Genomic DNA, 21966 nt, shown 5'->3' on the forward strand with positions numbered 1-21966 from the left:
TACTGCATACATCTGCCACAGCGGAGCGTGCAAAAATATCTGACACATCCCTACAAATACAGTACCCGGTCATAAAGATAGCACATCGGTCTTTGGAAAAGAGACTCGGCTAATTTCGGCTTCGTAGACCGTTGTTACACTACTTATGTGACGTTTGTCAGTCGTTGTACGGGTGCAATAGAGTACGGACGCATTTAGATGAAAATATATAATAAAGTATTCTTGAAACCCCCCAAAACTTTAAATTGTACGATGGCATTTTTAGGAAAAAGAGGGAACTATCCTTTTTCTAATAGTTGCAACGGCTCTCTGTAGATCTTAGATAATTAAAGACGGGATGAGCCTTTGACGTAGGTACCTTTGCCTGGATTTTTTTCTGCCAAATCGTCCTGGGGGCGAGGAAACACGTGACCAATTAACATTTTGTCGTAATCACTGCAATGGAATGGGCAGCAAAGAAAGAAGAATCATATATTTAATACCTTAAAACCGTACCATAAAAATAGTCATTTTAACCCTCCCCGCCCCCCTTCTCAGCGAAAGTCAGCAAAACCCTACACCCCCTCCCCCTATGCTTAAGTAATTTTTTTTTAAATCTATTCAGGTTTCTTTATTGTTGAATTAAAAGCTACTACATTTTGAAAAAAAAATAATAATAATTAAGCCGTACAAAATTACCTATTATTGCATACATTTGAGGGCCAGATTTTTTGCCGCTCAGTATATTATTTGGAAAAAATAATCCTTTTGATTGGTATCATAAAATTATGGGTATTCTTTTTTTAAATCACAAATGTTATGTATGTTTATCAGGTGTCTGTGGAGCGGTTGCGCCAGAGCACGAAGACTGTCGGCTGCGGATCGCTGGCGGCGGTACTGCCGTTTCTGGAAGCGTTCCCCGACCAGAAATACATCGTGCGCAGGATCAAAGGTACAGCGCGATACGCTCAATTTAATAGTTGGACTCTTGGGGCTCTGAGGGACTACTAGCATAGTAAAAGAGGACAAGTAGGCTCACTACGAACAAAAGTACATCGCGCGGCTTAAATGTGTGCGCGCCGGTTGGCGCCGGTACGCACGCACCCGCCGCACGCACACACTGATAATTTAAGGATTAAATTTTCTTTAGTCGATGCTGCGCTGCCGTCGGTGCCGTACGTTTCGATTTTAGCTCGCTCGTCTTGCGCTCGCTTGGCGAGATGATCACCTTTTACGATCGCGTACTCGTACTTACGTATTTTTTGTATAAGGTATAGTTGTAAATTAGTGGTATATAAGTGTAGTGTAAAAGTTTCGTGCAAGGTAGGTATACAGTCGCCATCACCATTCCGGCGAATTTATAAATAATATTTTTAAATTTAGTATAATAATAATAATATAACGGCATAGAATCTGAGCCGTGGTGGCCTAGTGGTTTGACCTATCGCCTCTCAAGCAGAGGGTCGTGGGTTCAAACCCCGGCTCGCACCTCTTGAGATTTTCGAAATTCATGTGCGGAATTACATTTGAAGTTTACCACGAGCTTTGCGGTGAAGGAAAACATCGTGAGGAAACCTGCACAAACCTGAGAAGCAATTCAATGGTGCGTGTGAAGTTCCCAATCCGCACTGGGCCCGCGTGGGAACTATGGCCCAAGCCCTCTTATTCTGAGAGGAGGCCTGTGCCCAGCAGTGGGACATATATAGGCTGAGATGATGATGATGATGATGATAGAATCTGTCTGGTTTCTCTAGACACAGACATTAGACAATTTTAAGTTAACTTTCGTACTAAAGTTATTTGCCGGTAGGTAAATTAATCTAAAATAAACGTCAACAACCCTAAGCGTCCGCGCCGGAGTAGGTAGTTAAGTCTCCTAAAGGGTCGGAGTGGACCTACTTCTCTTTTACTATGCCACTACGAAATTCGAATTTCGTGGTTCGTATCATACCGTCCCTCTCAATCTCGTATAAAATAAAATAAATAATATTAGTGTCAGCGGTACGGCAAGATACGAAGTTCGGATTTTGCACTTCGTAGTATAGGGCCTGGAGCGTTACTACCGCCGTTACCGTTACGGCCGTGTGTTACCAAAATCTTAGGGGAAATTCTCCATGAACTAAAACGTAACGCAAAGTCGAGGTAACTTCGTCGTTCGGCGTTCAACCTCCAGTTTTGTGTATAAGCTCCTTGGTCGTGACCAACTCGATTATTTTTTATAGTCGGCCGTGGCAAGTGGCCAGTCGAAAAGGTACCGTTGGTATAATCGTGGGTTGGATATAAAAGTAAATTAAATTTTTTGTTACTCTCATTTTTTTTGTAGTATTTTACTTTCCTCACAGTCGAAATGAAAAGTAGTGTCTAACTCGGGGAAATTACCCATTTCCCCTCGAACTATTGGCCCTCTCACTTGGTTCGAGCGCCAGAAATATCTCGGGTGAAATGGGTCACTTTCCACCCTTGGTTATCAATCTACTATTAAATAGACGCCTGATAAAATAAATTAATAAAGTTTCGAAGCAAAGATTCGAAGGTGGGCTGCCGTGGGCTCTTGGTTCATTATCTGTTCTTCGAGCGAATCAACATAAATCCCACTTGTGATATTCCAGAGCTCGCAGTCGGCGGATGCCTCAGCAACTACAAATGGAACGGCGGCGGCGCGGACCACGACGACTCTAAACCAACCGACGCTGAGATAGTCCTCCACCTGTTGGCTACGTACTTGGACGGGCAGCTGCCGGGCGGCGCGGGGGGGCGGGTCTTCTCCACGGAGCACGTGTCCAGCGGGGGCGCGCCGCCCCGCGGCCCGGACGCGCTCGCCGTGCACCGGGTCAGCACTAGACCGCCGCACTACGTGCTGGCGCTGGGTGATGACACTATTGAGGTTAGTTGCTGATACAGTCCAGTTATACTTTGCCGGGCTCCACGGAGCACAGATAGCAATAAACGTATTCTACGCAGACAGAGTCGCGGGCAACAGGCTAGTAAAAAATAAAATTCTGTGCTCTGTTCTCTGAAATGTTTATTAGATAAATTTTATCTTGAACAACAATCCTATCGATTCTTATGTTTACTTAATAGCGAGTGTTATTTTTTTTATTTTTAGTTGGTTCAATTCCCGGGTGAGGCAAGCGAAGTTAAGAAGATATTTAAATGCAGTTTTGTTTCATTTGAAAAATAAACGAATGTTTCCTTTCAGTGCAAGTAGCTAACTAAAGGATTTATGGTAGTTGCCCTCCAGGGCCCATAGATTTTTTCCACCCTGTATGTTGGCCACTGTTGCTATTTCATTTTCTCGCCATCGAAGTGAAAAGCAGAGTGTAAAACTCGAGTATTAAACCCATTTTCCCCTCGACGTGTCTATCCACCCGAGCCGGTACGAACGTCTCGGGTAAAATGGCTCGTTTTATGCCCTTGTTGTACAATCTACTATTTTTGTTGCAGGTATGCCGAGGCCGCAACAACCTACTCCACACAGTGCTTCTACTCATAGCGGCATGCGCGCGTCGCACGCCGCCGGCACTTCACCGCGTTCACTTAGGACCCGCTGGTTTAAATATGCTGTGGATTATCTCATAGCGTCTCCGAGATAGAATATAGTTTAACATTATTTCGTCACAGATGGCGATGTGGTGCGTTGATACTGTTAAACATGTAGCAAACGCTCTATTTGTATTAACTACGTTGCGGTACTCAATTGTTCTCTTCAGACTCGTATGCTTTAGGGTCTACGCTAGCTGACGCTGTATTAGATTGTATAAATAAATAAAAACCGCCCAAGAGCGTGTCGGACACGCCCAAAATAGGGTTCCGAAGCCATTACGAAAAAAATTAGTAATATTTTTCTAAGGATTTCGTATTTTATGCGGAATTTTCCAAGTTTAGGTATATTTTATACCTTAGGCTGCTATTTACTCTTAAACTACTAATAATTCTCAAGCAAACTTAGCCGTTATAGTTTTTCTTAAAAGTTTGATTACTTACTACCGCAAACATATCGCTGAATCAAAAAATCGTCTTAGCAAACCCCTAATCGTTTTAAAGACCTATCCAACGATACCCCACACTATAGGGTTGGATGAGAAAAAAAAATCACCCACACTTTGTCTATGGGAGGTACCCTAAAAAAAATTTTTTTTTATTTTTAATTGTACCATTTTGTCGGCATAGTCTACACATATATCCGTGCAAAATTACAGCTTTCTAGCATTGATAGTCCCTGAGCAAAGCCGCGGACGGACGGACAGACAGACAGACAGACATGGCGAAACTAAGGGTTCCGTTTTTGCCATTTTGGCTCCGGAACCCTAAATAGGGTAGATATGTCACTAGCCTAAAATAAAAGTACACACACACACAAACATCACGCCTGTATTCCCCGAAGAGGTAGGCAGATCACACGAAACGTCACCGCTAGACGCCACTTTTAGCAATTTTAGGTTTTAAATTTGACAAAAACCGTACAATAGTGACAGGTTGCTAGCCTGTCGCCTATGGGGGTGTAGTTAATGTACGACTTGTTAACGCTTTCTCAAATAATGCACGGCCTGATAATCCGTGCTTATGTTCATTTGTTTTTCGTGTACACCGAATATTAATTAATTAAGTAGAAAATAACTTAATTTGGTCACAATTGGACCTAACACAAAGCTATGGTCATGTGAAGAATATATTGGATTCAGATTATCACGTACATTACAGCGTGCGCAATATTTTGTACGCTCTGATAATGCGCGACCATGATATTGTACGGCATGATAATCGGAAGCAATAATGCTTCGGATTATCACGTCGTACATTATTGCGCGTACATTCCGAGTTGTACATTATTGTTTCCCGCCTACGGTATACCTTAACCCTTTTCCAGGCGTAGTGCATATAGCGACCACATAAATGTACACAAATATTAGACCTTGCCGATATGTAAATATGGTAAAAAATCAAAATCAATTGAAATCAAGTCGAAGAAATTAATCCGCCATAGGTAAATAATATAAAGCTATGATTCATTTTGTGGTAGCGTATCGTTCGCGGGGGCTGGAAAAGGGTTAACCTATATCCTTTGTCGCCTCTTAAGACATCCACGGAAGAAATGGAGGGGTGTAATTCTAACCCGACACCACGCGGGTCACGGGTAGAATAAAAGTGCTGCTTGAAAATTAGCATTCATTACAAAGATACACCAAATCATGCCTGCCCCGATTTTATCGTGTAGTCTTTATTCAAGGTTTGTGATTATTACTGTGTGGGTGAGCGTCTGTGTGTATTTTAGGTAATTTTGTATTTAGATTGGGCTTAATTTTGTGTGGCTGAGTATTTTGTAAATAATGTATGTAACACTTAAAAAATGTACTCGGTTTCAAATAAATAGGACCCTTACAACTGAATAATCAACTATCAAGATTTCTTTACATGTTTACGAGTAAACCAATAATATAAGCGTGTAAAAAATTAAGTGACTGATTTACTGGCGCCTACAAAAGCGATTTGCGTGTCGTTTCAGAATAAGTGAGAGAAGGATGTGATAACTGGTAAATAAAATTGAATAAAATGGAAGAAGTGGTTTTATTTCAATGGTTAAATCCTTCATTAGTTATGGTACTTATGGTCTTTAATTAAAAGAATTAAAAATAAATAACTAGAAAAAAAGGCCTGGTGGTTTGATGTATAGACTCAGGCAGAGGATCAGAGATCAGAGGCTTCACTCTCGGACTCATACCTGCGAATTCATGTGCGAAATTACACTTGTTTACCACGAGCTTTAGTGACGGAAAACATTGTGAGGAAACCTGTATAACCTGTGAAGCAATTCAACCACTTCAAGGGTGTGTGAGGTTCTCAATCCGTACTGGGCTCGCGTGGGAACTACGGCCCAAGCCCTCTTGTTCTGAGAGGAGGCGTGCCCAGCAATGGTACGTATACATATTTAGGCTGGCATTATAAAAGTTAAAAAAAAAGCAGATAAAAATAAAAATAATCACACGAAATCCTAAAAACAGTTACAAGAGTGAGTGAACACAGTCTGCTGAAATAATCTAAAAACGCCTTGTAGACTTGTAGACATAGCTGTGTGGGCGTGGGCGTTACTTCCTTTGGTTATCCGTGGAGGGTTGGTGGAGGGATTCTCAAAAAAGTCAAATAAACGAACGTCAAAATTTAAGTGACACTCTTTCCCGGCCCGGATAACACCGACATGGAAATACCGGCTCTGTTTTTTATGTACACGCCCATAGAAACTGACAAGAGCTAGTATCTCTTAGTAGTCTGTGGTTAGTACGTACAAAGAAACGTCAACGTCAAATCAAACGCGGACGGACTTGACTTGGACTTGACACTTCAATCAACTCAACAGACACTGGAAACTTGATAAAAAAAATGCCGATATAAAACGTGGTTATATTATAAATATTTAGTAAATTATAAAAGTGAATTTAGGAGCTACAAGATGGACTTTATTATAGACACTGCCGGTGACGCCGGTCTGCAGGAGGCAACAGAATTGATGGACAAGGATGAAAAGCCATATTTTGTAGGTTAGTTTTGTGTTGACAACGTACTTGTAAGTTCTCAGACGGTATAATCTACACAATCACAAAACGAACCATTTGTTCTTTCTTTCTTATCTTACTACTTAGCTACACTAAGTTTTTTTTTATCTGACTGTCCATTAGCTAGGCGTAAAGCCAGACAAATGTGCAACCAAGCCAAACAAATCCATCGCAGCCTTATAAACTTCCTACGGCAGGACATAGGCCTCCTTTCAGTTTGAGAAGGCTTGGGTTGCAGTTCCCTCACGGGCCCAGTGGGAGTACAAATTTCTCACACACCATTAAATTTCTTTGCTGATCTTCAAAAAAATTTAGTGGTGTGTGAAGTTTACAATGTACTAAGAAATGGCATATATCTAAGTGTGTAGGTGTGTACCAAATTCACTACCCCATTCCTAAGTATATTTAGCCTGACATTATGGTGTAGTTCTTACATGACTACAATGTGTTGGAGCTAAAATTCACCGATTATTATCTTGCTCTCTCCAGACAAAGGCGGTAAACTCGAGAGCATCCTGCAGCTATTCCAACATAAAAAAGAAGAAATGGACACTCAAGCCGCAAGAGAACAGGAGTCACTGAACAATCTCAATCCCAAAACCGATGTAATGTTTGATAATTTTTTTGATGAAATGCATTGGACGAGCCCCATAATAAAGAAAATTAAGAACAAGCCTAAGCTGTTCCATTTTGAACAGTTGGATATAGAGACGGGTAAATTAAAATCGAAACTCGGTGTTGTCGATGTTGACAAGGAGATGGAGAAGTCGGTGTTGAAGGCAGGCATGGAACAGGAGCTCCGTCTTCCGAGATATGATGTCAGTGACAGGAAACTGAGGTTGATGCGCAAGGTTAGTATTATTTTTTAACCCCGATGCAAAAAGAGGGGTGTTATAAGTTTGACCGCTACGTGTGTATGTCTGTCTGTCTGTGGCACCATAGTTCTTGAATGGGTAGACCAATTTCAATGCAGTTTTTTTATTTGATTGATTTTCTAGTGATGGTTTTAGATATGTTTCATTAAAATTGGTTTTTGAGATATTGAACTTCGGAGTGACAAAGTTATTATAAACAATAATAAATTTATGATCACTCAGTGACAGAACTGTTTGTAATTGCATATCCATATATTTTATAATTTTTGATAATTCTTTGAAATTAATATGTTTGCAACAGATTTAGTTCAGCAAACAGGACAGGTTAATACAACACTACAAGTTATTTTTTTATACATTTTTTACTATTGGAAATTAAGACGCAAAAACAACATTTACATACCGTTTATAATGACAATGAAGGGACAGCAATATTCGGTTGTTATACATGGTTGGTTGTTATAACCTGTATTACTTTGGTGTTGAGATTTTTTTATTAGTCATTATATTCGATGAATCATTAAAACTGATGTCGCTATAAACAGTTTTGACTGTAATTTCAAAGCACTTTGTAGTCATTTCACAAATCAAGTTGTAACACAATTTCTCTGACACAACAGAAAGAACGTGCAAAGACTCGTGGCCCGGGCTGGTTCAACCTCCCCGCCCCTGAGGTGACTGAGGAGCTGAAGAATGACCTTCAAGTCCTCAAGATGCGTTCAGTCTTGAATCCCAAGCACTTCTACAAGAAGAATGATATGGAAGTACTGCCGAAATACTTCCAGGTAAGTTACATCCTCATACAATACAAATATCTTATCCTATACCTTTGAATGAGCAATTCTTGTATATTTATTTACGAGTATATGGGGGACCTCAGAAACAGGGCAGGGAATGGGGGCATTTGAGGGTGAACACTCGATATAGCTAGAAGTTCCCAATTTGCAATGGGCCCTTGTGGGAACCATGTCTCAGGCCCTTTCTCTCCCTCATCCTCGCCAAAGTTCGCATTGTAATGTTTGTCCGAATCTTTGTTTGTCATAATTTGTTACACACTGAAACCTTACATTTTTCTGACAGTTTTAAATAGTCACCCTAAAGAATAGAAATCTATAGGTTAGGTTTGTATTATAACAATTCTGAACAATATTTTAGACTATCGCGGTCGTTACTAATTTTATGATATGATTTAAATTCGGATTTTGCTCCGACTTCCGTCGTCAAGTCGTCTCGTGATCATGGCGCATGCAACTGTGCTGAAAAAAAATCGAAAATCTTGAGTACGCGGAACAAAACCCGAATTTAAATCATAAAACTCTGAACAATTATTGGATTCAGAGAAAAAAGAGTTATGACCCACCATCAATATCTGACACAAGAAAGCATGCATAAATATATCACAAAGAATTTATTTCTTGAGTCCGTAGAATGTGATATATTTTTGCACGCTCTGCTGTGGCAGATATTAATGCAGTAACTAGTGTTGTGGAAAACGCTCATTTCGAGGCTTAACGACTCAGAGGCCACAAAGACGGTTTCTTGCATCCATACGCATCAAATAAGCCAACTTAAGTCTCAAATATAGTCGAGGCTCAAAGACTCTGGTGTCTTAAGGGTTCGAGTCTTTAAGCCTCGAAATGAGCGTTAACCACAACTCTTAAGTAACTTACTAGCTATCCCTTCAACAATCCTGAAGGCTTACTCCGAAATTCGAGCTCGAATTTCGTATCGTACCGTCCCTCTCACTCTCGTTAAATGACATAAGTGTCAGAAGGATGGAACAACACGAACTTCGATTTTCGAATTTCGTAGTAGCCAGCTGAACTCCTTTCAGGTTGGCACTGTCATGGATTCATCACTCGACCACGTCAACGAGAGACTGACTAGAAAGCAACGTAAACGCACCATGGTCGACGAGCTGTTAGCCGATTCAGAATTCCAGAAATACAACAAGAAGAAATATAAGGAAATCATAGTCGAGAAAAGGAAAACGGAATATAAGACGTTTATGAAAGACAAGAGGCAGAAGAATAAGCAAGAGTTAAAGAAGAATAAGGTTAAGGGTAAAAAGAGTAAAAATTGAGTTTTAAACTGTTAAAGTTCAAGTACTTTAAATAGATGTTTACTAATGATTTTAATGTGATTGTATATGCTGTATCAAAAGAAGTTGTGCGTTATTTTTTAATTGAAGCTTTTTATTTCTATCATATTACCTGACTCTCGAGTATTTATAGTCCAATAATACCTGTCGTTTTTTTAATAACTCTTTGTTGAGCTGACCAATGTTTAAGACCAAATTGACTCATTATCATTGCAAACACTTAATCTATACCCAAATCTAAAATTTGTTTCCTACGTGATCTCAACAGTTAAGTTTGGAGACATGAAACTGCACAGGCGGCCATTTTGTCCTATTGGAAATTCCCATGAGAATTTTTATGAAATCCCGCAATGTCTACTCAACGACTCAACTATTAGAAAGGCAAAACTGCAAGTAACGACAGTGCAGTATTATAAGGGTAAAGCATAAGGAAAAATAGCCAAGTAAATGCATTTTTTATTAAAACCATAGGCACTTTCATAATGAATGATATACATTTATAATTTATGAAAATAAGTAGGTACTATTAAATAGATTGTAAAAAAAACTTCCAAAAGCATTGTACATTGTTAAAAATCGATTTCCACTACTAACTAGATTGTTACCTTGACACCATTAACCTCCATTAAATAATTTCAAAACACAAAAACACATATTTTTCATCACACTTGCTCGTAAACAGTGTCGTAACATGCAGGCTACCTTGGTTGCAACCCCCCAAATAATACCCTTGACCTTAATGTGCTTGTCATGAAACCCGTGGTCGGTAAATGAGTCATTGCCCGTACTAATTTTCTTGTCATGAAGCCCAAGGTCGGTAAATGAGTTTGATACTGCATGGCGTGCTGCTGCTCCGTGCGCGCGCTGCTGCAGGAGCGCGCGCACGTCGGGCACATGCTGCGGAGGGAGGGCGGCGGGCAGCTGGCGCTGCCAAGAGCGCAGTCAGCGGTATCGGTAATTTTTGAAAAAATATTAGTTTATCTTTTACAAATATACAATTTTACTCGCTAATGTGATGAAAAACATTGTATGTCGCACGGGCGGTACTAGAATTACGAACATCGACTCATTAAAGCCCTCAGTCTTCGACTTCGGGCTTCTAATTGACTCTCGTTCGTAATTCCTTATTTACCGCCCTAAAGACACAATGTACTATAAACTTAGTTTTAGAATATTTACGTTAATGGAATTTTCTACTCCGATTCCTTTTCCTTTTTTGTTTCTTTTCAAGTTCCTTCCTTCATCACTGGTAAAGGATCTAATGTGAAATTTATTTTGTAACTAGCTTTTGCCCGCGGCTTCGCCCGCGTGGAGTTCGGTTATCGCGCGCTGTTCCCTCGGGAACTGTGCATTTTTCCGGGATAAAAAGTAGCCTATGTCACTCTCAGGCCCATAAGCTATCTCTATGCCAAAAATCACGTCGCTCCGTTTCGCCGTGAAAGACGGACAAACATACAAACAAATAATTTCGCATTTATAATATTAGTATGGATAGTTCCGCTAAAGGTACTGGCGTAGCAACTTACCCTTACAATAAAAAAAAATAACCAGACTGCGTTAAAAAAACTTTAAATAAAAATAAAGATTTAAAAAACAAACTGTTAAGTAACTTAAACTGCAGCGGGACCCATTCCAAATCTTGACTAGATAGCTCAAAAATCCAGTAACGGAATATAATGTATATAAATGTTTTAATTATTAGATTTCATTTGATACCCATAACTCTGTTTCAACGGCAAGCGAAAAACCTTACTATGGGCTTTTCGCATGTATCTCTCAACGTCATTCTAAAACATGATACAACATTTTTATTATCTGGAGTGACCACTAACAGCCCACACTTTGAAAGTTTGTACTAAGAGCAAATGATAAACAAGTGCATCGGACAAAATATATACTTGTTCAATGTTCATTTTTTCGCCCGCCGTTGGAACAGAGTATAGTTGCAAAAAAAAAACCACCGTCCATATTTGTTTTCGCAGACGCCATTTTGAAATATTATACATACCCTATTGATGATCGAAGATACCCTATGTTACTCCGACAGTTTGGACGAATTTAACGATACGTCATAATTATGTTGAAAGTAATTCAGCCGTTTAGGCTACAGCAAGGACCAAAAAAATAGATATATATAAGTAGGTACATTAAGATTGGTTTTTGGAGTATTTTGTATTTAAATTCCAAATTTTCTATGTTTCAGTTTGTATTTTCGATATGGATTTTACGGGATGACCGTAAAAGTAACAAAATTTGAAGTTGAAATAAAAAATACAAAAAGACTCCAAAAAACAATCTTAATTTGATTGCTTAATAGCGACATCTCTTGTCCGGGTGAGCGGTTAGTTCCAATGGAATGTTTGAAAGTTTCTCGTTGAGGGCTAAAAACATAGATGTCGCTAGTGTCGCCGCTTAAGCGACTAAATAAGAAACAAACAAGCTGAGATATGTGGTGCATAGGAGAAATTCGTGTCTGTACTCCTGTCCAGTGGCAGTGTAGGGGTATGGCACGCAGCACGGAATGCTGAGGACCTGGGTTCGATTACCAGCGCTGGTCTCTTTTTCTGTTTTTTCTGTGCATCTATGTTTCAGTTGTATTTTCGATATACCTACATAAGTACGTTTGAAAAACATACTCCTCCTTAGGGTAGTCGGGTAAACACTGGTGTGAAATACCACATTAAACTTAATTTATCCATTGTTCCTTGAATGATATTTAGACCCTGAAGCCTTAGGGTGTCTTTCCAAAAGAGATGTACTACGCTACGTTGCTATAGATGTGTTTGATATCCACCAATCATATTCATTGCTCCACATAGCATGGCACTGGTGGATGCGTGCGTTTACTCGAGCGGCGCACCTTCCCTTCATAGCGCATCTTCCTCGAACGGCTACATAGCATAGCATTAGTGAAAACGGTCAAATAGTTTCCTAGCGTAGCTTTCACATCCCCGCAGCATAGCTGCATAGCACATCTTTGGTGGAAAGGTATTGTCTAACGCACTCGTCATCGCGACCACTTCTTTCTATCATACGGTATAGGCTTAAGGGTAGAAAGAAATGATGCGATTATGTAGAAAGAGACAATACGGTCTTTGTTCTGAACTGGCTGGAAAAACGGGCTGATTCAGAAGTTGGTGGCAAAAGCTTTAAAACCCTCCGGTGACGTCGATGGAGGCTCCTGTCACAAAGGAGCTCTTGTCTGAACTTAGGAAAGTTATCACCTCAGCTATTTCTGTAATAAGAACAATTCATATCGTGAGGACTGTGAAGTTAATGCGAAAATAAGACTTGCGTACAATGATGGCAAGTCTTTAATTTTTGTTGACAGGAATAACAAAATCTAGGTTTGTGGGTGGATACATACATAAAACAGTTGAAAAGGGATGAAAAATTTACTTTCGAATGTTTCACAAAATTTATCAGAGTTTTACGTCAAAAAGTTTACAGTTACGAAGGAAGTAGTGGTATAAGTTGAAACAAGGTTGAAACATATTTTATCTAGTTTCGTGTCTTTAAATAAAATAAAAAAAATAACAGATAAATCGTAAATAGCTGTGTCAAAACTCTAAAACAGTGGTTTATCATATCATAACATTTCCGTTTTGTCCTTTTAAATTGAGAGGAGGCTGTACCCACTACTAGGACAAATAATACTGCGGAGTGTATGATAAATGCTTGTTAGCTGACCATTTCATGGTGTCAAAAAATCAAGTGCACAGATATTTCCGACCTGTGCCAAAATACAATCTGATAGTATTAGTGAGTTTCAATACAAAATCGCTAATTGGGTACCTTAAGTTTTCTAGAATAGTCCATATTATATTTTTTATCGATAGTAGACTACATTACGTACGTACGTGTTTGTAGGTGTGCGAGTGTGTACGTATGTGTACGGCGACATTTGACAACTGACAGCTGTCAGTACCACCTCTTTTTTTATCAAACAGACCAAGGCACAAAACCAATTGATCCCACGAAACGTGGTATCGATAAAAAATACAATATGGATCATCTCTGAAAAAGGTACTTACCCAATACTATTTACTTGTACTCTGGTAATTGAGAGGTTTAGGAACAAATTAGACTTACCAGAGGGTTGGCCCATCCGCCCTAGGGGGACCATTTTGAGCATACCCTGTTTCACTTTGTCGGGAACTGTTTGCACTATAGGCGTCTCAGTGAAACCCGGCAATACCACGTTCACTCTGGAAACACAAAAACTTACTGTCAAAACATAAATATTAAAATATACTGGCCGGCAAAAAATTTGGCCCTCAAATGTATTCAGTTACAGGTAATTTTATATGTAGAGTAGGCCAAATTTTGTGCCACTGAGTATATAATAAATGTAATTGAAATAATATAATTATGGAACAATTTGTGACAACACAATAAGTAGCAGATGTAGTGAACCGAAGTTTGAGCGTGCCGTCCCTCCTCAAAGTACCGCTTGAGAAAGAAACCGGTTAGCCGCATAGTGTGTAAGTAGCCTAAGGGCCTTTTTTCGGGGAAAAAATGCAGTCACGCATTCCGCCCGGCCGGAGGACCGGGACGGGTATGTGTGACTCCCGGAGCAGAAGGCCTACCTACTGAAAACTCCCCGGAAATTCCGCCTCGCCGCATAGCGGCAGGGCCACACGAACACTTGTGGCTTATTTCTGCGACAAGTAGCCTAAGGCTTTATCAAAAATACAAACTGAGACATGGATGCACAGAAAAATCAGAAAAAGAGACCAGCGCTGGGATTGTCTGGGTGAGCGGTTGGTTCCGAAAGAGTGTGACGTCTCTCGATGAGAGCGGAACATAGATGTCGCTAGTGCTGCTGCATAAGTAGCGTAGTAGAAATAAGCAACCTGAGATATGTATGCATAGGAAAAATTAGTGTCTAGATTCCTGTCCAGCGGTGGTGTAGGGGTTATAGCACGCAGCACGGATTGCTGAGGACCTGGGTTCGATTCCCAGCGCTGGTCTCTTTTTCTGATTTTTCTGTGCATCCATGTCTCAGTTTTTATTTTCGATATGGTTTCACGGGATACCCGTAAAAGTAACAAATTTGGAGTTGAAATAAAAAATACAAAAAGACTCCAAAAAAACAATCATAAGTAGCCTAAGGGCCTACGCTTAAATTCTTATAAAAGAGATAGTGTTGTGTTCTGTTTTGGGATTGTGTTACGCATGTATTATGCATGTAGTTTATTTCTCTTGTATGTATTAGTTTATTGTTTTATTATTACGTATTAGTGTGGACCTGTATATGTATGTGTATTTATAATGCACTATTTTTGACTTATTTAAATATTTTATCTTTTCATTGTACTCGTAGTGTCTACTCCTTTTTCTGATATCCCTGTCAATCGTTCAAAGGTTAACTGGAAGAGATCCCTTTAAGGGATAAGTTCGACTTTGTACTTCTTATTATTATTTTATTTGTTAATTTCATGTTTTTTCATGTACAATAAAGAGTAAAATACAATACTATTTCTCTATAGGCGTCCACCAGCTCCGTGCAAACCGCGTCAGTTAGCGTAGACCCTAAGCGTAAGTGCGCGTGCGCCGCAAACTGAAAAAGTCTATGAACACCAGGCCTATAATGATAATCATTCGACCGGATTAGATAGCCAGATGGCCAAGTGGAAGAACCTGACTACGAAGCTTGAGGTCCCGTGTTCGATTCTCGGCCGGGACAGATATTTGTATGAATGATACGAATGTTTGCTCTCGGGTGGATGTATTATTTATCTATATAAGTATGTTTATCCGTTGCCTAGTACCCATAGTACAAGCTTTGCTTAGTTTGGGACTAGGTCAATTGGTGTCAAGTGAAGTGTCCCATGATATTTATTTATTTAAGTATTTTATTTTTATTCACTGGCGCATGATTGCGTCAGGGTACCTTATATTGAATTTCCCCAATTCCTTGGCTGCTGATTGCGTCATGGCGACAACACCTGCTTTGCTGGCAGCGTAATTTGTTTGTCCTGTAACAATTAAGAAAAGTTAAGAAGCCGTCGATTGTTTTGATCAAATTGAGAAAATGAATGCATCTTCTGGATAGAATTCTCAGGAATCCTACCACGAGATGTGCTACCCCTTGGAGCTATAAAAATCAAACTTTTTTTTTTTTTGACTGGATGTCAAACGAGCAAGTGGGTCTCCTGATGGTAAGAGATCACCACCGCCCATAAACATCTGCAACAACAGGGGTATTGCAGACGCGTTGCCAACCTAGAGGCCTAAGATGAGATACCTCACGTGCCAGTAGTTTCACCGGGTGTCTTACTCTCCACGCCGAAACACAACAGTGCAAGCACTGCTGCTTCACGGCAGGATTAGCGAGCAAGATGGTGGTAGCAATCCGGGCGGACCTTGCACAAGGACCTACCACCTGCCAACTACCACCTACAAACTTCCAAGTCAACGCAATCAAAAAACATGCATTTTTTTTTCCATACAAATTCTCAGGCAACCAAAACCTATAGAGTACTTCCAGTTGTCCTTAACATAAAATTCGCGGAGCACGAAGAATTTCGCACAATGACCTTCATTACTTGTCTCTGTCACTCGTGCGTGAATATTTGACGTTGCATTCGTACAAATTCATTCAGCGCGAAGGCAAATAGTTATTTACGCGGGAGCGACAGAGACACAGTGAAAGGTCACTGTACCAAATTCTTCGTGCTCCGCGACCGGACTTTATGAAGGTAAGCTTTTATAGCGCAACCAATCAGAAAAGCCCGTCAGTAATCATCTAAAATGACCCCACTTTTGTTAAGGAGCTCTGGAGGGGCTCTGCTAACACTGGATATTCATACTGCCCTGCCCTGCTACCAAAAGGCGGTATCTCAGGAAAATCACTTGTATAGCTTAAAACATTGTATAAATTACTCAAAAGGTGATTTTTTTTAAATGCCGCTTAAATACCTACTTTGTACAGAACCCTCGATGAGCGAGTCTTATTCGCACTTGGCCGGTTATTTAGGGTTCAGTAGCCAAAATGGCAAAAACGGAACCATTGTATGTAGTTTCGTCATGTAATGTCTGTCTGTCTATCTGTCCGTCCGTGCGCGGCTTTGCTCAGACTATCAATGCTAGAAACCTGTAATTTTGCACGGATATAATATATAGCAAGTATGCCAACAAAATCATAAAAAAAAAATTAAAAAGAGTTTGTCAGCCTAAGGTAGGTATAAAATACGAGTTATACCTAAACTTGGAAGATTCCGTGCAAAATACAAAATCCTTAGAAAATGAGTAATAGTTTTTTTCGTAACGGCTCTTGGCCGGCTTTTTTCTCTTTCACTCACCCATGTTGCCGTATTTGCCGACGATACTGGATATGTTGACGATTGAACCTGGCTTGCCCTTCTCCGTCATAGCCTGTGCGAACGCTTGCATAACCAAAAACGTTCCCTGGAACATTACATGAAGCCTTAGACAACCGTTGAACACGTGTTTAACCCAAGTCACTTTATAGAAAACTGTATCAGGCGTGGCTAAGCCCAAGACGCGTTCAACGTATTTTTCATCTCTCCTGTTCGGAAAGTTTAATTTTCATGGGTAGATAGCCGGGTGGAAAATTGCGTTTTCATCTCTAGGATGGAAAGTATTTTTTTTTAATTTTTCGATTAGCCACGGAGTCGAAGATTAAGTTACGTTAATGACACTTTTTTTTCACGTTTCGGCATGGCCATCTAGATGCACGTCGTGACCAAGGAGCTTATATGCAACACTGGAGGTTCAACGCCGAACATCCGTTTAAAACAAGAAATTTGATCATTATTACGTAACAAACATATTCCATCTCTTTCTTTAGTGAAAGAAAGAGATGGAATATATAAATAAGTAATAAAGGTCAAACTTCTTCGTTAGCGCGTTCAACCACCAGTTTTGTATATAAGCTCCTTGGTCGTGACCAACTCGATTTTTTTTAATAATCGGCCGTGGCAAGTGGCCAGTCGAAATACCGTTGGAGGTTGGATATAAGTAAATTCAATTTATTATTATTCTATTTTTTTGTAGTATTTAACTTTCCTCACAGTCGAAATCAAAAGTAGAGTGTCTAACTCGGGTGAAATTACCCATTTCCCCTCGAACTATTGGCGCACTCACTTCGTTCGAGCGCCAGAAATATCTCGGGGGAAATGGGTCACTTTCCACCCTTGGTTATCAATCTACTATTTTCTTTCTAACTCTTGTTCAGTTACTCACTTCCCTCTGAATTTACGAACCAACCTTCAAGTTGACATCCAGTACACTATTATAGTCTTCCTCAGACAGTTTGAGCAGCCAGTTGTCTCGCGTGACGCCGGCACAGTTGACTACAATAGTCGGCGGGGACCTGTACTGCTCTAGAGTCTTTTGTAGAGCGCTCATTACCGATTTAGAGTCCGCTACGTCCACCTCGATTGCGGAATGGTCGCCAGTAGCTGGAAGACAAAGTCAAAGTCAAAATATCTTTTAATTTAGGCTATAACACGCACTTATGAATGTCAAAAAAAATCTACCACCGGTTCGGAAAAACCTCTTTTGAGAAGAATTTTTTTTTTTTTTTATACGACTGGATGGCAAACGAGCAAGTGGGTCTCCTGATGGTAAGAGATCACCACCGCCCATAAACATCAGCAAACCAGGGGAATTGCAGATGCGTTGCCAACCTAGAGGCCTAGGATGGGATACCTCAAGTGCCAGTACTTTCACCGGCAAAAAACTCAACAAGGTATATTTTTTTGAACAGATTTACAGTACGATTACTTGGAGTTAACACTTGACAGATGGGCGTGCCTTCAGTCAATTTTCAACTTTGATGTCATACAAATAAAATAGTTTTTACATAATCTGTAAACGTGGGTAGCGGTATTATACTAAAAATGGCTTTATTTGTATGATGTCAAAGTTGAAAATTGACTGAAGGCACGCCCATCTGTCAAGTGTTAACACAGACATGTGTCATAGACAGACAATAAGGCTTCTGTATTAAATTTAGACTATAAAACACCTACATTGGCAAAATCTCCCTAAAACACCAAAAGGGTGAAAACCTTAAAAAAACCGTCTAAGTGCAAGTCGGACTCGCGCACGAAGGGTTCCATACCATTATCTATAGATACAACATTAGACATTAGCAAAAACCCGGCAAAAATTGTATTTGCACGTTTGTTGTATGGGAGCCCCCCTTAAATATTTATTTTATTCTGTTTTTAGTATTTGTTGTTATAGCGGCCACAGTAATACATTCTGTGAAAATTTCAAGTGTCTAACTATTACGACTCAAGTGATAGAGCCCTGTGACAGGCGGACGGACAGACAGACAGACAGTAATAGGGTTCCTTTGGCACCCTTTGGGTACGGAACCCTAAAAACAAATGCTCTATCTGTGTAAGCCCTTAGGGGCTGTTTCACCATCCATTGATTAGTGTTAACTGATGGTTAAATGTGATGCCATCTCTATTTGTTTTGTTCGAATAGACGGAGACGGCATCACATTTAACCATCAGTTAACACTAATCAATGGATGGTGAAACAGCCCCTTATTAATCACATTTTAGTTACCATTCGAACCACTAGCTAGTGCTGTGTGTGTCTTAATAGTTTCCACGGCAGCTTCGAAGTTCCTGTCAGCTGCTATCACGGTGGCACCCTCTCTTGACAGCACCTGGCATGTTGCTCGTCCTATTCCGGAGCCTGCACCTAATCAAAATATGTAATGCCTTCATTTTTTATGGACATAAGAATGTGCAAATCATAAATTAATAAATCACACCCTAAAGCCATTCTACACTTCCACTGAATCATGGGAAACTTGACACCAAATTGACCTAGTCCCAAACTAAGCAAAGCTTGTACTATGGATTGCAATGGATAAACATACTTATATAGATAAATATATACTTAAATAACTAAAACCTACTACTACCACTACTTTAATTATGTAAATAGGTTTAGGTTTCTGTTAACATTTTGTTATATTTGTGTAGAACGTGAGATGGCCATTAAGTTAAAAACCATAATGTTCGATATAAAAAATTAAATACAGAACAGGAGTTAGGATCGGCTAGGCATTAATTTTAATTTTAAAGAAACTAACCTGTGACCAAGGCGAGTCTTCCTGCGACAATTCCAGCCATAGTAAACAAATGAAAATAACGTGGAAATTAAACCAAAATTAAATCTCAAACTGGCTGCACACAAGGTTGTTTTGCTCTTTAATGGGGCATAGTACTTTCCTTTGACTTTGAACTTTAGCTTATCAATGTTTAAAAATGTTATGTTATCACTTAAGTAATCTTGGTATTGGTTTCATTCAGAAGTGACATGACATTTTGTTTGTTTAGAGTCTAGAATGCCTCCTACCCACGTTCCTTTCCTTAAGGTGCGGCCACATGCAGTCGCTCGTCGCTCGTTTGCAGCGATAAATCTGGTCACGTGACATATAGCGATAAAGCTGAAAATGTTGAGCTTTACCGCTGGAAAAAAAAAACTTCATTTTCGGAAAAAAACTGTTATTTTTTTTCATTCACTCCAATTTTTTCTATTTGTACCACTGCCACGACTGCTACTAAGTAAATGAGATTGAGAAATCATCTTTCAAGACCAAGATCATTTTCCTGCAAACAGCCATCTTGTCGCTGCTGCTCGACGCGGCGACTTGACGCTAATTTTTTTTCAAAATCACATGCAAAATGGGGTCACGTGACCAGATTTATCGCTGCAAACGAGCGACGAGCGACTGCATGTGGCCGCACCGCACCTTTGGAGGTGTCATAACGTGACAGTGACAAGCGTAGGTAATGTATTGCGATTATTTGGGATGGGAGGATTTGCGCTGTCACTGTTTGCCATTGTTTGCAATTGCATGCGTTAATGCTTTAGCTTTAGTGTTCAAGTTCGAAGTCCAAAAGTCCGAGGTCATCTAATAGGTTTTGTTTTGGCATGCTAAGTTTAAATTAGTGTTTTATTAGTTTTACTATCGATAGACTTATCGATAGTGGGGCGCTACTACGAAATTCTAAAATCGAAGTTCTTATCGTCCCGTCCCTTCTCGCTCTCTAGTACCTATATACTCAGAGGAACAAAATTTGGCCCACACTTTATACAAAATTACCGATTCTGCATACATTTGAGGGTCAGATTTTTTGCCGCTCAGTATATAATTAGAATAATATTATTTAAATATTAGCGTCAGCGGGACGGCAAGATACGAAGATCGCATTTTGCACATCGTAGTTAGGGCCAGCAGGGCTACTACGAAATTCGAAACTCGAAGTTCGTACCGTCCCTCTCGCTCTCGTATTAAATAGTATAAGTGTCAGAGGGACCGCACGACACGAACTTCGAGTTTCGTAGTAGCCCCGCTGCATCGATAGTAAAAGTCGTTGCAATACCTACTATTGCCACAGCAAAATGATAATATACAGTAGGTACAGAATAATGTAAGTACAGTTAGTTCCTCTGCCATTTTTATCTCTCATTTTTCGTTTCATAGGGTAGTTTTTATCTCAAAGAAATAAGGTAAGTATACATAGTTGCCGCGGGATAGCGATAAACAAATTCTTGGCAGACAAAGTCGCGGACTCAAGCTAATCATTTTTAGAGTTCCGGAGCCAAAATGGCAAAAACGGAACCCTTATAGTTTCGCCATGTCTGTCTGTCTGTCAGTCCGTCCGCGGCTTTGCTCAGGGACTATCAATGCAAGAAAGCTGTAATTTTGCACGGATATATTATATGTAAACTATGCCGACGAAATGGTACAATAAAAAATTAAAAAAAAAAAGACGTAAAGTGGGGGTGATTTTTTTTCTCTCATCCAATCTTGTAGTGTGGGGTATCGTTGGATAGGTCTCTTAAAACCATTAGATTAGGGGGTAGCTAAAACGATTTTTCGATCAGTGATTTGTTTGCGAAATATTCAACTTTAAAGTGCAAATTTTCATTAAAATCGAGCGTCCCCCCCCTCCCCTCTAAAATCTAAATCGGTGGTGGATTTTTTTAAAAAAATTCAGGATGGTAGTAAGTATATCAAACTTACAAGGAAAACTATAACGGTTAAGTTTTCTTGAGAATTATTAGTAGTTTAAGAGTAAATAGCAACCTAAATATACTTACCTAAACTTGGAATATTCCGTACAAAATACGAAATCCTTAGAAAAATATTACTTAATTTTTTCGTAATGGCTACGGAACCCTATTTTGGGCGTGTCCGACACGCTCTTGGCCGGTTTTTTTCCCTTATTTAGGTATCATCTTTATCATTCTACAAATTAGCCTTCAAGCAGTTGTGGAGGAAAGCTTTGATAGAGACATTTTTTTTTCTCTAACTAAATACGGAGGAATGCCATTATGCCTGGGGACCAAGGTCCGAAGGAAGCGGGTCGGAAGTTGTAATTCGATAGCGCTTGATAGCGCGGTGCAGGATGCTGCAATATGACTACTAGATGGCGCTAGAGGTTGCTCTATAGTTTTT

At 39.8% G+C, this 21966-nt stretch overlaps 4 protein-coding genes across 4 annotated transcripts in view; 2 read left to right on the forward strand and 2 right to left on the reverse strand.

The window, feature by feature from the left end:
* The window catches only part of LOC141443889 (uncharacterized), a 116125-nt gene that overhangs the window by 14757 nt on the left and 79402 nt on the right, over nucleotides 1-21966 (reverse strand). The window lies entirely within an intron of this gene.
* On the forward strand, nucleotides 799-5535 carry LOC141438176 (transmembrane protein 209-like). The gene is made up of 3 exons (XM_074101919.1): nucleotides 799-931; nucleotides 2589-2863; nucleotides 3424-5535. The coding sequence occupies exons 1-3, from the start codon at nucleotides 799-801 to the stop codon at nucleotides 3556-3558; spliced, it is 543 nt and encodes a 180-aa protein (XP_073958020.1). The 3' UTR covers nucleotides 3559-5535.
* Nucleotides 6310-9587, forward strand: LOC141443389 (uncharacterized; the record flags this gene model as incomplete). The annotated part of the gene is given in 4 exon segments (XM_074108673.1): nucleotides 6310-6512; nucleotides 7017-7378; nucleotides 8023-8187; nucleotides 9237-9587. Coding segments are annotated over 4 exon segments (864 nt in total). The 3' UTR covers nucleotides 9486-9587.
* LOC141443456 (estradiol 17-beta-dehydrogenase 8) lies at nucleotides 9948-19852 on the reverse strand. Its single transcript, XM_074108798.1, has 7 exons — nucleotides 19591-19852; nucleotides 19056-19193; nucleotides 17739-17932; nucleotides 16811-16916; nucleotides 15400-15484; nucleotides 13596-13711; nucleotides 9948-12738 (listed from the first exon to the last, which is right to left on the reverse strand). The coding sequence occupies exons 1-7, from the start codon at nucleotides 19628-19630 to the stop codon at nucleotides 12653-12655; spliced, it is 765 nt and encodes a 254-aa protein (XP_073964899.1). The 5' UTR covers nucleotides 19631-19852; the 3' UTR covers nucleotides 9948-12652.

The sequence above is a fragment of the Choristoneura fumiferana genome, chromosome Z, assembly GCF_025370935.1.
Source record: "Choristoneura fumiferana chromosome Z, NRCan_CFum_1, whole genome shotgun sequence".
NCBI classification, from domain to species: Eukaryota; Metazoa; Arthropoda; class Insecta; order Lepidoptera; family Tortricidae; genus Choristoneura; species Choristoneura fumiferana.

Bases quoted from the DNA above. Each gene is read 5' to 3' on its own strand.
- LOC141438176 (XM_074101919.1), top strand. From the start codon at position 799: ATGTATGTTTATCAGGTGTCTGTGGAGCGGTTGCGCCAGAGCACGAAG. The intron at 932-2,588 runs GTACAGCGCGAT...GTGATATTCCAG, and splicing joins CATCGTGCGCAGGATCAAAG to AGCTCGCAGTCGGCGGATGC. The intron at 2,864-3,423 runs GTTAGTTGCTGA...TTTTTGTTGCAG, and splicing joins TGGGTGATGACACTATTGAG to GTATGCCGAGGCCGCAACAA.
- LOC141443456 (XM_074108798.1), bottom strand. From the start codon at position 19,630: ATGGCTGGAATTGTCGCAGGAAGACTCGCCTTGGTCACAG. The intron at 15,485-16,810 runs GTGAGTGAAAGA...TAATTGTTACAG, and splicing joins CGGCAAATACGGCAACATGG to GACAAACAAATTACGCTGCC. The intron at 12,739-13,595 runs GTAAGTCTAATT...TTCTTATTACAG, and splicing joins GCGGATGGGCCAACCCTCTG to AAATAGCTGAGGTGATAACT.